General features: G+C 37.6%; 1 protein-coding gene across 1 annotated transcript in view; it reads left to right on the top strand.

Annotated features, from left to right (window-relative positions):
- The window catches only part of LOC149300378 (zinc finger B-box domain-containing protein 1-like), a 64,817-nt gene that overhangs the window by 12,954 nt on the left and 37,150 nt on the right, over positions 1-14,713 (top strand). Inside the window, exons 6-10 of the mRNA XM_089485323.1 lie at positions 3,928-4,086; positions 4,586-4,739; positions 8,432-8,552; positions 9,840-9,940; positions 10,043-10,152. Of these exons, the coding sequence (XP_089341449.1) occupies positions 3,928-4,086; positions 4,586-4,739; positions 8,432-8,552; positions 9,840-9,940; positions 10,043-10,152 (645 nt within the window). The remainder of the gene's footprint in view (positions 1-3,927; positions 4,087-4,585; positions 4,740-8,431; positions 8,553-9,839; positions 9,941-10,042; positions 10,153-14,713) is intronic.

Here is a 14,713-nt window from a genome sequence, read left to right as displayed (position 1 = left end):
GTTGGTGGAGGTATATGACCCAGTTGGAAACAGACCGCCGGTACCAAACGTTACAAAAGTTATTTATATAATGGACAAGAAATTTCCTTCTATTGCTGTCAAGACACCTAATTGGAGAATTGCGGAAAACATGTCTTAATGGGACAATTTATCTAAGACTGTCTGCCTAAGTGAACAACCTTTTAATTCCAATGTTTTATGGAGATGAGTATTTCATCAATCAAGAATTTCCATTCTAAAGCCAGTCTTATAAACTGGTTGTCTTCCCGATCAGTCAGAGTAATGCTTCTTTATTTGTTTTGAAGAACATGTAAACGGCTTTCTCCAGAAACAAGCATAATGAGGTTCTGAACATCGCTGACATTGAATTAAACTGTAAAGGAGCAGCCATCTTAAATGTATTTACAGGCCTAGAGCACTTTCTTTTAAGCTAATTAGATCAACAAATAATGTTGAGAATCGGAAACACAGACTTTTAAGAAATGAACGGCATTTTAAAAAAAAATGGATATCTGAAGAGCCCTCACTAGCTATAATGAAAGGGAAGAATGGAGTGGAATTAATTAAATAAAATCTTAAGTGGATCACATGTCCCAGATGTACATTCTTCTGGCGGTTATAATAAAATACATGAGTAGACAGGTAAAATTAAACTATGGTATTCGTCGGAAAATATGCCCCACTGTTCCCCTGATGTTTAAATTATAAAACTAATGTTCAACCTATAATTAGAGGTTTACTAAACTTATTGTAATTTCAAATGCATCCAAGTGTAAGTGGCTGTCTATAATCTGAATGTCCTGTATTTCAAACAACATGTTAAGTAAATGTCCTATCGCGGCTGGTTCATCGACTACTAGACCGGAGGTGAAAAGTCAGTTCCCAACCTAGTCATCAAGGCATACCAACGGTCCAAGTTTTAGGAATCTCCTTAGTTAGAATAGAACATGGTACTTCCTAAGCCATACCCTGATATGTGTCATACAGTGGGAACCTCTGCACTAAGCAGTAACAGTACATGCATATGAATACACACTGGTTTCTTAAACATAGTCTTGTTATAACGGTATGCATTATCTGACATAACATTTCCAGAAACTGAATGAGCCATCAGCATGTGAGTTTGGGGAAGCGCACGCAAATCATGTGGATAATGCATGAGATGGGGAATACTGCACCTGTACAGCAGTGAGTCAAGATGCAATACATGGTTTCATAGCACTCATATGTTAGAACATTACTTTGCCTGCTGTTCATATTCTCTCCACTAAATAACTGGAAAACATCTTGATGTTTTTTTTCCCCTCTCTAAACAACACAAGCATTACTGTTTATTACATCAACATGGTTCGTCCACATTAACATGCATCAAAATAAAAGGAGTTCTGTAGATTGTCAAAGACTCAAATGTAAGTCAGCGTTCTTTATTGCTTGGTGTTTCACCAATAAAATTGATTCTTTTGCATGTCCATGACTGATCAGCTGCTCATTGTAAATCTGTTGAAGCAGAAAAAGACTCGAGCTGCCCCACGAAAGCCTCTCTAAATAAGCTGTTTAGGAAAATGGAACATGACGAGATTGAGAAATTTTCTGGTCTGTTTAACGCTGCTCGAACAGTAGCTAAATATGGCTAAAGTTTCATGGATTTTCACAGTTGTCAAAAAAAACAAAAAAACAGGCATAACAAGACCTCACTAGCAGCCCACAATATGTAAACTGCTGTGGCTACAGGATTTGGTTTTCACAGAGGGCTAGTCCATGCACATCCCCCCCCCCCCGTTGGCAATTTTTATGTACAGTTGTGAAATTTGGAAACTTCATAATCCAGTGACAGTGACACAAAATACATTTTAAGTCTTTCTGCAGTCTCATGGACATCATGCTCTTATTCTATGCATAAAATCAGTGTTAGGATATATTGTTATATAGACAGAGATGTTGCACATAGTTATAGATATATTTAATGTTGTCTGCTTACTCTCTTTCCCTGCTGCCATGTTCAACCAATGCCATTTCTTTCCCTCAGCACTGTCCACTCTCAATGCTTCTTCTCTCTTGCCTCCTATGTAGTTAAAATAGATTATTTTTGAGATTGACGATGAAGGGGGTAGACCTTTACATGTCCATAGGACTAAAAGTCGTCTCACTTGTATAACGACAATCCCAAGGAAAAACCCTATTTCCTTGTAGTGTGGGTGTGTGTGTGTGTTAGTGTGAGTATCTGTGTGTCTGGGTATGATAGTTGGTTTATGTCTTAGTGTCTGTGTGTGTCCAGTTGTGTCAGTGTGTTAATTTGTCTGGTTGTGTTAGTGTCTGGGTGGGTATGTGTTACGGTGGGTGTCTGCTTATGTGTGTTTGGATATGTTAGTGTGTGTTTGGGTGTGTTAGTGTATGTGTTACTGTTGAGTGCCTGGTTTTGTTAGTGTGAATGTCTAAGTGATTGTATTAGTCTGAGTCTCAGATGAGTGTGTTAGTATGAGTTTCTGTGTGCGTATGTGTTATTGTGAATGTCTGTGTGTGCTAGTGCGAGTGTCTGACTGTGTGTTAACATGTGCGTGGCTGCATATGTTAGTGGATGTGTGTAAATGTTAGCGTGTTTGTGTGCATGTGAGGGTCCATGTATGTGTGTTTGTGTGAATGTGTGTAAATGTTGGTATGTGTCTGTGTGCATGTCGGTTAACATGCCAAGTTGTGTTAGTGTGAGTGCCCCTCCTGCGATCAGCTCTGGATTCACCCCTGTCCCCACTTAGGAAGGAGGCAATTTCCCCCTGCACCATTGAAATATTTTGGGCCAGTAGCATATGCAGCTTTACTTTTAACAGGGAGAGCTAGAGTAAAAAAACCATTTCAGACATCATTTGCACCTTGGCTGTATCATGTGCACCTATTAGAGGTTTTCTTTGCAATATTGCTGGTAAATGTTTGTTGGACCAGTGTGATTGTTAATATGGAGCATGTTGTCTGTCAAATAGGATCCGGCCTGGTGTATTAATGGGACACTTGTCTAAGCTTGCCCTTCATGGCTGTCTGTTGCTAGGCCTTCCATGAAGATTCACTTCTGTGGTCACTAGAGGTTCTAGATATAGCGCTTCCAGTCCTCTATCAAGTATCTAACTGTGGGAGTAAGCATGAGGGTTAGCAGGAGAGATATGATTTCAACTCACACACAGAACTAAACACCCCAGTGAGTATCCACTCTGAGTGATTGAATTATGCACTGTGCTGGGTCAGCGCAGTCCTTCATGCAGTGAACTTGACAGGACTGGTCCATCATCATCCATAATGAATTCAGCAGGTTGAAACCACAACTCTTCAGCCATCGCCTTCTTGAGTTAATAAACCAATGTGACATTTGGTTATTTGAATCCATCATATTGTTAAATGGGGACTTCATTAGTATTGACATTAATAATAACCAGTAAATGCTTTTCACACTACACCTGCCTACCGTGCTAGACAGCCGTTTTAGCTGAACTAGCATAGACTTTTTTAATTGAACTAGCAACATATGCACAGCTTAATAAAGTATAGTCAAATATGTCAAGATCCAGGGAAGCCTTACATCGTCTTACAATTTAAGCCTAACCTGGACTCCCACTGCCTTTTATACTGTGGTTTCAAAAGATAAATGCACTCTAAGCACTAGAGGAGAATGTTGCTGTAAAAGAGACAATTTGGCACGTCTGCTTGCGGTTTCCTTAAGTACACTTCTTCTGTGCCAATTTGCATATTTTTTAAATAATGAGATAAGTATGGACAATTCAACAAGACATTTAGCATGCATATAAAGTACAGCAAAAGTGAAGTGTCCATTGGAAATATCTCCACAACATACTGGGAGTCAGTGGGTTGCTAATTTCATGCATTTAATGTCAGCAGCTAAATTGTTTAGCTATTCAATTTATGTGTGATATTTCATATTTGCAGTACAGATCTCAAGATGGCAAATTAGATGTTTTACACGAGCCTAAAAAACAACCGAGTTGCCAAGAGTCAAGAGAGAGACTAGAAACAGAAAAGGATAATAACCGCTTTGGTTCCACCGGCATTTCTTCCTCTCGTTTGAAACATGATGACAATGGAGAGGTTAGCATTTTATGCTTATTACCAAAAATATATACAATGTTTACTAACAATCATGCTACAAACGGTGAGAACAGCAGAATATATAATCATAATATATAATAATATAGTGCCACAAATCAGTAGATTTTTTTTTTACCGATCTGTTGGATCCAGTTATTTGACACAGGCACATGGGCGGCCCTATAGAATATATATATATTTTAAAACTACAGTAATCTTCAAATAATTTAGAAAATGTTGCCCTATTTCAGCATCTGACATCTGCTTCAGTTAGGGGCCTTGGTAAAAGTCTTTACTGGGTAATCCACCATCCAGCATTCAATGCCCAAGGGTGTTAGGAATCAAATACTGGATTTCATAACCAAACCTTTTACCAGTCTCTTGTTGATTCCAAAATAAGTTATTCGGGCTAACTGGGCATAAGGCAAATTCTTAAAGATTTCAATTTGGCATTTTGCATTAAGGTATCAAAAATAATTATTTGTTAACTTTTTTACAGGCATTTTATTCCCCATCAAGAAAACAATCTGGCAGTGGTGGATTGTTGATGCATGGGGAATTCTGTGAAACAGAATCAGCTAAATCATTTTCTGATGCCTTAATGGAATGGAGGAATAACCAAAAGAAACATTCTGTACTGGACACGGAAATGGGCAAGTATCATTTGTGGATTACAGACTTTTTCATGACTATTTCATGTCATTTTCAGAGGGGGTTTACTCAATAAAAAGTAGTTTGCAGGGGAGTGGAGTAACTCCTTGACTTTGCTATGAATTATGACCGGTTCCCAGCAGGGTTCTCCTATGAGAAGGGCATAGTTAGCTCAACATTATGCACAGTTTAATTGCTAAGAAGGAATTTAAAGATTTAGCTGTGCATTATACACAGCCAGTGGTAGGAGAAAATTGTTGCCCTTCCTAACGTATATTTAAATTGGTGAGTTAAAATGTTTTATCTCATTTTAGCTCAACTGAACAACTATCTTCACTAACCTTCAAAGATGGTGCAGACATACTGTGCAGTATGTAAAAATACATTTGAAAGTGCACACGCATAAAAAAGCATAATTTATTAGAAAACAAATTAGTAACATTTTCTGCGTTGGTGTCACCATTGACTCTGATCTCTATTTCACTCCTCGCATTCTGTCTGTTTCCAAAAACTGCAGTCTACATCTTAAAAATAATACAAAAAATTCACAACTTCCCAGCACAAAATGCAACTAAAATGAACTTGTCAAAGGACACATGTCTAGCAATATCAATTTTTTTAATCTGTTCAAGATGTTGGCTTGTACTATTATGTACTAAGGAAAGGTTCCCAGACAACCCTTCGGACAAAAGAGTATGCCCTATATATTTTGCACCAGAGGGGACATTTCTCTGTTGGTATTTGGGAGATCATGCTATCTTCGGACAGCAAGGTCAGCGTTGTTGGCTCTGTGCTGACGGCGCTCAGTGAGAACACTTTAATGTTAATGGGTGCTCTTGGGGGAGTTGACACCGCTGGAAACACCGAAGATGCTTGCTGATCGCTCTGTTATCAGCTGCAGTGACGATCAAGGTACAAGGAGTCAGAAACCTAAGTGAACAAAAATAAAAGGCAAAAAATTAATTTCCCAAACACCCCATACCTCAAACCTTTACTCAACCCAAAGTATTTGGGAAAAAATGTCAAATTTTTACATTGGGCACGGTAGGTTATGCAACCTTTTCTCCGCTAGTTAACCAGTTACCAAGCTGTGAAGTGACCATTCAGATGGGGAGGAACAGGTGCATGGATTAACACATAACCATGTAGGCTGGTTATACATTAATGTGAGAGTAAGCTTTTTATTACAAAACATAAACATCACCATAAAATGTTAACAGAACATAGAACATATAGGCAGTTGTTTATACTCTGTTTATTACTTCTATCTGTCATAGAAGTAGTCGATTCAGTTCTTGTAGGAAAAGCACTCTGATGTACCTGTTTGCAACTCACGATAACTGCTTTGCGCCTTCACTTCCTCATTTGCATTTAGAGATTTAGAAGAAGGAAATCTTCTGGGCTGCTCAGCGCCTGGGACCCTCAGCGCCTCTCCAAAGCACATGGAAACAGCACAAAGAAAAACACAGGTCCCACACCCAGAATCTTAGTAGAATGAAATATATTTCTTAAATAAAGTGCCAAAGAATCCAGACTTTGCTTAACGTGCTTCGCGTTAAACTTAGCGCTTACTCATAAACTCCCAAAAATGTGTTAAGCAATTAGTCTGTCTGGATTATTTGGCACTTTATGAAATAAATATATTTCATACTAATTACATTCGGAGTGCAGGACCTGTGGTTTTTCTTTCTACAATTTTAAGTATATGCCAGACTGAACATCCTTAAGCCTACTAATCCATGCCACAAAACATTGAGCAATAACAATTGCACTCAATAACCCTGCCTCGGAGTGAACATACCTGCCGTGAGACCGGTTGGGTTCTTGGCTTTTCTCGGGCTCTGTATTGCTAGCACAATTAGTTTTGTTCATCATCGCTCTATGTGATTTGACTTCATCTACATCAGCCCACTGAGGAGCCACTAAGTAATCATTACTCTGTTTAATCCGTATACCATAAACATCTAACATTTCTTTGCAATTCAGATGATTGTTCCTCATCAAAGGTTTGAACATTAGCATTTTGCATGTATTTTCTTGCTAATTACAGATTTTACATATTCTGTTAGACGGAATGTGTTATAGCTTTATATTTTAACTATATCTGATTTTGAGGGGCGATCACTATGAGCAAGCTTTTTCTTCTGCATGTTACAAGAACCAAATATTCTTGCTTTTTGAAGTACACTATTATATTGGTGGGAGAGAAATGTGTAGATGATAAATACCAACATGGATCAATTGACTCCAGTAAAAGTATTCAAAGGCATGCCATTTTGTGGTTATTAGCATGTGCATGACTGGGAAATCTCTGGGTTTGACCTGGAGCCTACGGGTGAAGCGCTGCTTCCCCGGGTTCTTGTGCCACTTCTCTTTCATTAGGCTGGTAAGTAGTGTTTAGTCAGACACTCCCTCGTCCACACTCCTTGGCTCTCCTTCATACTGTTTGGGGCTAGCCCAGTCCCAATGCAAAGCTGGCCCTGCCCCTTTTTGGTGGCAACCTCTCCCCTTGCATGGCCCCACCCCCATGTCTTACCTACCCCCTTACAAAGCCACTCCTCCAGAAAAAGGTGAGACCAGGTATGTTCCAGGTATGAAGTCCCACATATGTACAAAAAACAAGAGTAAATTACTTGCTGGCCTTGGTTACCAGAGCACCAGAACCAGTGGTTTAAAACAAAATCCTGGGCTTCCCTGAAAGCGGTCTTCTTCCTACTCTGTATTGGGTCAAAAAATGCTATTTTGCTTAAAATATAAGCCAGTGGTAAGTTAACAAACACGTTCAATATAGTTGGTAAGAAAAAAATACACAATTATAGATGTCCTTAGCAGCAGATTAATGTCAATTTCGAGTGACCCACTTCTGTTCCAAGAAGGCTCGGGGCCCCCCTGCAGCATCTGTCTGTTTTAGAAAGATATTTGCTTCTAAACCGTATGATATTTTTGGAAATACCTACTTTTTTTAAAGCAATTGTGTATCTTTTGGCTACATGAATAGACATAAAAGAAAAGTCCCTGTGTGGATTGTTTAGAGGAAGACTCTTGAACCAGCCTGTAGGAGGAAAGGGCTCTTTGCGGAAAGATATCAAGGAAAGTGCATGAACGCAGCCTGTGTTGGTGGCTCCATTAAGATTACGTTGACTGTAGCATAAAACCCCTTCTTCTAGTCAGTGAAAAACAGGGTTTTTCAAATGTTTAATTTTCAAAATAATGATTTAACAGTTTGTGTTTTAATAACTGTTTTCTTGTAATGGGTAGGAATACTTATTCTCTTTAAAAAGTAGTTAGTATACAGTAATAATAATAATAATAATATACAGTTTCCATAAAATGACAAAAGTAAGAACTGGCCAAATGCTACAAGCCAAGTCTTGGGAACGGAACGCCTCTTGGGCTTCCACAGTTTACCTTAGACATGACAAGACATTGAGTGCTGGGACATGACATCATATTTTGGTGGTCCGCTGTGAGGACAGTGGATGGGGTAGCTGTGGGCACAGCCCTGGGTCTGGCCTGGGCAGTTTACAGGGTAAATGAGTTCTTCTCCATGGGTTTAATATTTTCTGCCTTGCCAAAACCATAATCCAACATTGGGAATTTCTCTGGAGTTTTTCATAAAAATAGTTTGCACACTAAAGTATATATAAAAAAAATATTTAATTTTCCAGTTAAATATTTTTGCCTTACTTTATAGATTGCACAGGAAATTCAGAGGCTCAAACAGTCATGACCATAGTTAAAAAGCCCTTTGAAGTGGAATTTAAAGAAGATGGACTCAACTACCTGGAGAAGCTGATGCTTAAAAAACACAGACGGTAAATGAATCAAGAGATGGCTAAAATGAGACATTTCTGTGCTTGGTCTATCACAGTTTTGTGATAACATTGGTGTTTCAAAGGTGCACCTTGTTATTGGTTTGAATAGTTTAAACTAAAATGGGTGTCAATCCCCTTAAAAAAATACTGTTAACATAGAGAGTACATCTGGCGGAGTACCCACAATCTTGAGGTTCTTGGTGAATAAAATGAAGAGCATTACTTTGACGTGAGCCCCAAAAAATGGAAGCCACGGGCCAATGATTTTAAATAACTTGTAATATAGGATATTGGAGAAAAGAAATATGTGTAATGAAAAACTAAAGAAATGTAAACTTACAGTGGTGGTAAAGATGGTCAAAAGAAACTGTAAAAGGGCCTTTGCAGAGAAAACAACACATTCATTGTACAATAAGATCAATTGGATCTATTGAGGCAAAAAGCTGGGCAAATGGAATTAAACGAGATATAATCTCAATATCTAAATCAAGGATGCAAAATGGACTCAAACGTCCATTAAAAATAAAATTCTGGGCCTAGACTGTTCCTCTATGATGTGTTTTATAGTATAGTTGATATCATAGACTACATGGACTTGAAAATAACCAGATATAATCATTTTTAATGAACCTAAGCCATGTTTGCTTATAACTGTAGCATTTAAATTATTCAGTTGCTGTTTTCTGTTAATACCTAAGGACTCGGCTGTCCGGTCCTACCTTAGAACCACATTTTATGATTTTTTACCATATGTTATATATATATTTTTTTTTTTTACTGTTGTAACAGCTCTTTGGCTACATAAACTGTGTTTAGGTAGTGGTATTGGGTTTTTCATTTAAGTTTCTCATCTTATATTTCTTTCTGATGATGAAAGTATAGTGATATATGTGTAACAATCATCTAGTGTTGAAGGCACACTAATAAAATAGTAATTGGGGCAGGATAGCGATTACAATAGGGAAACTAGGGAACTGTAGGTCATGCATTTCATTACTTTTAAGCCTTTTGATGGCAGCTAAATTAGCAATTACCTCCCAGGAAGAGTTAAATCTAACATATGCAATAATGATGTCGGCCTTCCTTTTAAAGCTGTCCTCTCCTTTTATATAAACTTTATAATGACTTTATGAAAGATTTTTTTACTGCATTTGCAAATACTTATTGTGTAGTTTTATTTTTTACATCTAGTTATGTTTTTTTATAGCTTGGTGTAGAATGCAAAAACATCTGTTTCTATCCCCATTTGTCTGTGTAGTCATAAAAGTGTTTTGTGTTTTTTTGCAGAACTCCCATTAATCATTTTGCCAGTAAGCCATTAGATAAATGCAGATATTCTAGTACCTCTGTATCAGACCATGAACTGAATGATTTTGATGGCTTGACAGGTTAGTATGTCTTTTACTGCTTTATAATAGACATTTTTCAAACACATGGATGAATAGTTATGCCGTTGCACTAATGATTCACCTGGCTGTTATTCTTTAAAGCCGAAGAAGTGGAAGAACACGAGCAATACGCAGCTTTGTTTAAGCCAGAGAAGGATGCCCCAGACATGGTGACATACGAACCAGCTCTAGAGATCATGGAAATTGACGAGGTAAAGTGGAATGGGTCCATGACTTACTTGGAGGATGTTCACTTTGCTTTTATTAACCAGAACCTTGTGCCCAATCTAGTTTGCATAGCTAATTACAATTTAATTCCTGAAATGCAAATTACACCCCAGGCTTTGGATGATTCTTTAGCCGCTTTGTCCCTTCACTATGATCTTTTTTGTCTTTTCATGTAAAGTTATGCATTAGTACAAACATATGCTAGAGGCTGTATCAACCATCTTTAGCAATGCTTGTGCAAGAACTTGGATGAGCAAGAGTCACCCTGGGAATACAGTTATCGTTAACGTTACTAGGAAAGCGTCAATGCAGACTTATGGTTTCTACTAAGGAAACAAAATTAAAACACGAGATGAAATGTGGTAGGCAGAAGATCTCTGCAAACTGTAACTGCACTCATAGAAACATTTAATTTGGTGGCAGATAAGGACTATTTAGCCCATCTAGTCTGCATTTTTTCCTCATGTATAGACTGAGACCTCAACCAGTCCTTGGCCTTGTCTTAAATTTTAGATATTTTTATGCCTATCTCATACATGTTTAAATTTCCTCATTGCATTAGCCTCTACCATTTCTGTTGGAGGCTGTTCTATTTATCTACCACCCTCTCAGTGAAAGTAAAGCTTCCTTATACTACATCGAAGCCTTTGACACTTTAGATTTAAAGTATGGCCTCTTGTTTTCACTTATCTTCCTTTGAAAGAACTTTCCCCCTGTACTAAAACTATTTATACTTCATTGAAACCAGACATTGCTTGGCCAATTCACTTCTCCTTGTTACCATTATTGATATTAATTATTGCATCCGCACACAATTAGAATCTCCATTTATATGCCAGTTAAGAATCAATGGAGCCCAAGAAATCTTACTTATGATTCCTCAAAAATATTGGGTGTCATTTAGCAGAAGATGCTATATCTTACAACCTATTATTTATTAATATTGTTTATGGTTTGTTGTGTGAGTGTTTGTGATGAACAGTTGAGCTATTGATGTTTAGAAGTCGGTGGTTCCTCTAACCAATAATAGGAGTATGATAAACTTCCTATAGTTTGTGGTGATGAGAACCACTTGGCCACTTTAATCAGCATCTTCAACAAGGAAGGTAAATTGAGCAGTGATGGAGGACATACCAGTGCGAAAGAAACATGTCAAAATCAATATGTCCGCCCTTGTATATATTTACTTTTTATTAAAGCAGCAAAATAATAGAAATATGGTATGGATGGATGATAAACTATACTTAATGACCTTTACAGTATGCAGGCTGAACCTTTTACATGGTGTGTTCGTGTGAACATTACGTTAAATTATTCTAACATTACTAATCATTTTGTGGCAGATAGCTTTGCTTTAACCCAACAAGTTCTAGATTTGCAAAAGCTATTTTCGAGTTGCAGAGATTAAGATTATTCTCAATAATTGTTCAGTTCATTAACATTTTGTAGCACATGTTCTAACGTTTTTGTAGGAGAAATAGGAGATGCAGAGAAATATCACAGACAAGCCAAGCACTTACTGAATACTTGGCATTTAATAAGGTTCCCTGCTAATTTGGTTAAGATGTGCTCAGATCTTTCTGTAATACATGAGTAAAGTTTAACTTTAAATGGGTCAGTTACCTTAGATAGAAATACATGACTGATCAAGCATAATTCTTAAATGTACTTTCTGGAAATGACTGCTGTTGCTAGGCGGCATTTGATCACTTACTATTAGTTTTAAAAGTGAATATTTTATCCATTCTCTCTCTCTCTCTCTACACTCCCTTTGCCCAGTTATATCATATTAGCTTTTGTTCGTGTCTTAAATTAGCTGTTTTTCTCCTGGACTCTTTTCATTTCATGGATAATAAGTAATTATGAAAAATAAGTCATTTTATCCAGATGAAATTGGCACCCAACCTTTTCACACAAGAAATCTAAAATGCACATTATTAATTTACCACTTTCATATTCCGTGGTGAATTCACACAAATTTGTATTTGTTGCATTGAATGCTGATTAAATTTGATGGCAGATAAGAACCTTTTAGCCCATCCAGTCTGTCCATTTACTGATGTTAAAACTTAAACCTTAATCCGTCCTTGGTCTTGTCACAGATAGGCTTTATGTCTGTGTCATCAATGTTTAAATTCTCTTACAGTAACGGTAGAGCGGTACCATTTGGCAAAGTTGAAACCTTTATTGGCTGACGTATAATGGATTGCAAGCTTTTGAGACAATCTCAGCCAATAAAGGTGACATAGAAAGTGACGGCAAATAAGAACGATTTGGCCCATCCAGTCTGCCCAATCTTTACCAAAAGTTCTTTCTATATTGACCTCTACCACATCTCCTGGAGGCTGTTACTACCTATATCCACATGTACCACACTCTCTGTAAAATAAAAACGTCCTGTTTTTACACATCCCCTCTCTCTCTCTCTCTAAATATTTCGATTCTTTAGCCTTTCCTGATAAACTTCATCCTGCAAAAACCATTCACCATTTTAGCAGCCCTCCTGTGAACTCTCTGCAGAACATCAATATCCTTCTGAAGAACAGAACAGTACACAATGCTCTATGTGAAGTCTGACCAGAGATCTGTAAAGTGTCATAACTACTTATGTATTAAATCCATATATTTATGTAGGATCCAGAGGAAGACCTTGAAAAACCCAGAAGCTTTTCCGTGTCTGAGAGGAAACGTAATGAAACCATCCAAAACACGTAAGGATTGTATTTTTTCCATATTAAATACATGCAATAAATTAAAACTCATATATATATAAAAAAGGTCCGGCAGTGTATAGCTGGCATCAAAGGAAAATGTGCAAAAACGGGTCATGGTTCTCATTTTTTTTTAATAGAAGTCTACGGAGAAAAAGTGGCTACTGCTTATTGACTTCTTAACCCCTTCACAACAAGCCCGTACATGTATTGTCATTAATGGGTTTAAGAGCAACCCTTTTAAGGGGTTAAGCTGATATAAGTATTCCTTTGGTGATTGGAAATAAAGACTCTAAACTGCTATGCTAGAGCATTGAAAATATTATTGAAGACAGTATTTGTCTCAACAAGACTTCACATCCCTTCCTTTAGAAGACCCATTCATGTCGGCAGGGATTACCTCATTATCCCTTAGTAAGGGATGCATCTGAAAACATAGTTCTGCGTCAGTGTTTAGAATCAGCCTAGATATAAGGGATGTTTATGAAGCCCTAGGATAATCTGCGTTTGCCTTTCAAATTCTAAAAAACAGATAAATCATTGTGGTTTTCAGAATTAGCAGTAGATGTTTACTGACTGCTGGTCTTAATTTTCATGCCCAGTCAATTCCTGGTACTGTTATGGCATATCGTCTGTAGTAAAGTCATGCAACGCTAGGCATAAACATATCACAAATAACTGAATAACAGTCCTACTATAGACTTAAAAGAATTAGATAAAAAGTGCGAAAGATTAAATCTGTTCAGCAGAAATCCTATTCAGTTACTTAATAAGGAAAATGGATATAGAGATATTGGTCCAAGAGAAGATTGATTCTTTAGTAGGGATGATTTGGTCAACATAGAAGAAAATAGAATTTCAATCTGGAAAAGAGACTTCTGGCCCAATAAAAGGTATCCATATTAAATTGCTTGTGAGAAATGTCCAGCATTGGATCCAGCCCATTAATAGTATTTTGTCAGCCACCAAACACTTGTGGAATATGTCCATTGAAGGTGGCAACAGAGATGATTCAGTGAGACAGTGATGCTGTCCTGGGGAACTGAGCTTTAGAGTGATTTATTCATAAAGTAGGATACTATTGATCTCAAGCATATCATTTGTGACTGCATCAAGAAAGATCTGTCTCATAAAGTACATGTTTACAATGAAATAGGCAACACTACATGACAGATGTGATGATGCAGCTGGGCATAAAAGAAGCACTCAGAGGCTCAATCGGAGTAACACTAGCAATCTAAGAGAGACATATACAGCCAAAGACATTAATTGATGACTAGGCATCTTTCAGATCAAATTGATTCGGACACCTACCCAAATTTGATTACTGAATCTTTCCACCAAATTTACGTTGTTTTTAGTTAAAATAAGATATGACAAATACAGCAACTATTTCTTTGTGCAAGAAGGTTATTACTAAAAAGCAAATGTCAAAGATGTTCACCGGATACATTCAAAGGATAATAGGATAGGAGACCTGTAGTACAGTGTTTCTGGAATTGCAGATATCTGTAAGGTGGCACATTCACCAGAAGAAATATATATAGTCCAGGTGCAGGGGTTTTGTGTACTTGAGAAGCAGACCATATAAAGGTGTATTCAGTTAAGGGAGAGTTGATAGGAAAGTTTGCAGGAGAGTTGTGGTTATAAGGTGAATTCTTAACAAAGGTGGAGAGCTATTGCGATGCCAATCCCATGCGAAGAAGGACAAAACCAGCATAGTAGCCAGTTTACAAGCATGGGCGTAGGAACAGATCCCCCCCCCAGTAACTCATGCGGGGGGGACAGATAATGAAGAAATACCCCCCAGGGCCATAGGACCCCCCCCATAGAA

Source organism: Sceloporus occidentalis, unplaced genomic scaffold, assembly GCF_023333645.1.
Source record: "Sceloporus occidentalis isolate IW3139 unplaced genomic scaffold, rSceOcc1.0.p SCAF_25, whole genome shotgun sequence".
Lineage (NCBI taxonomy): Eukaryota > Metazoa > Chordata > Lepidosauria > Squamata > Phrynosomatidae > Sceloporus > Sceloporus occidentalis.
The sequence above is the reverse complement of the archived record's forward strand: the minus strand, read 5'-3'. Positions and strand labels throughout refer to the sequence as shown.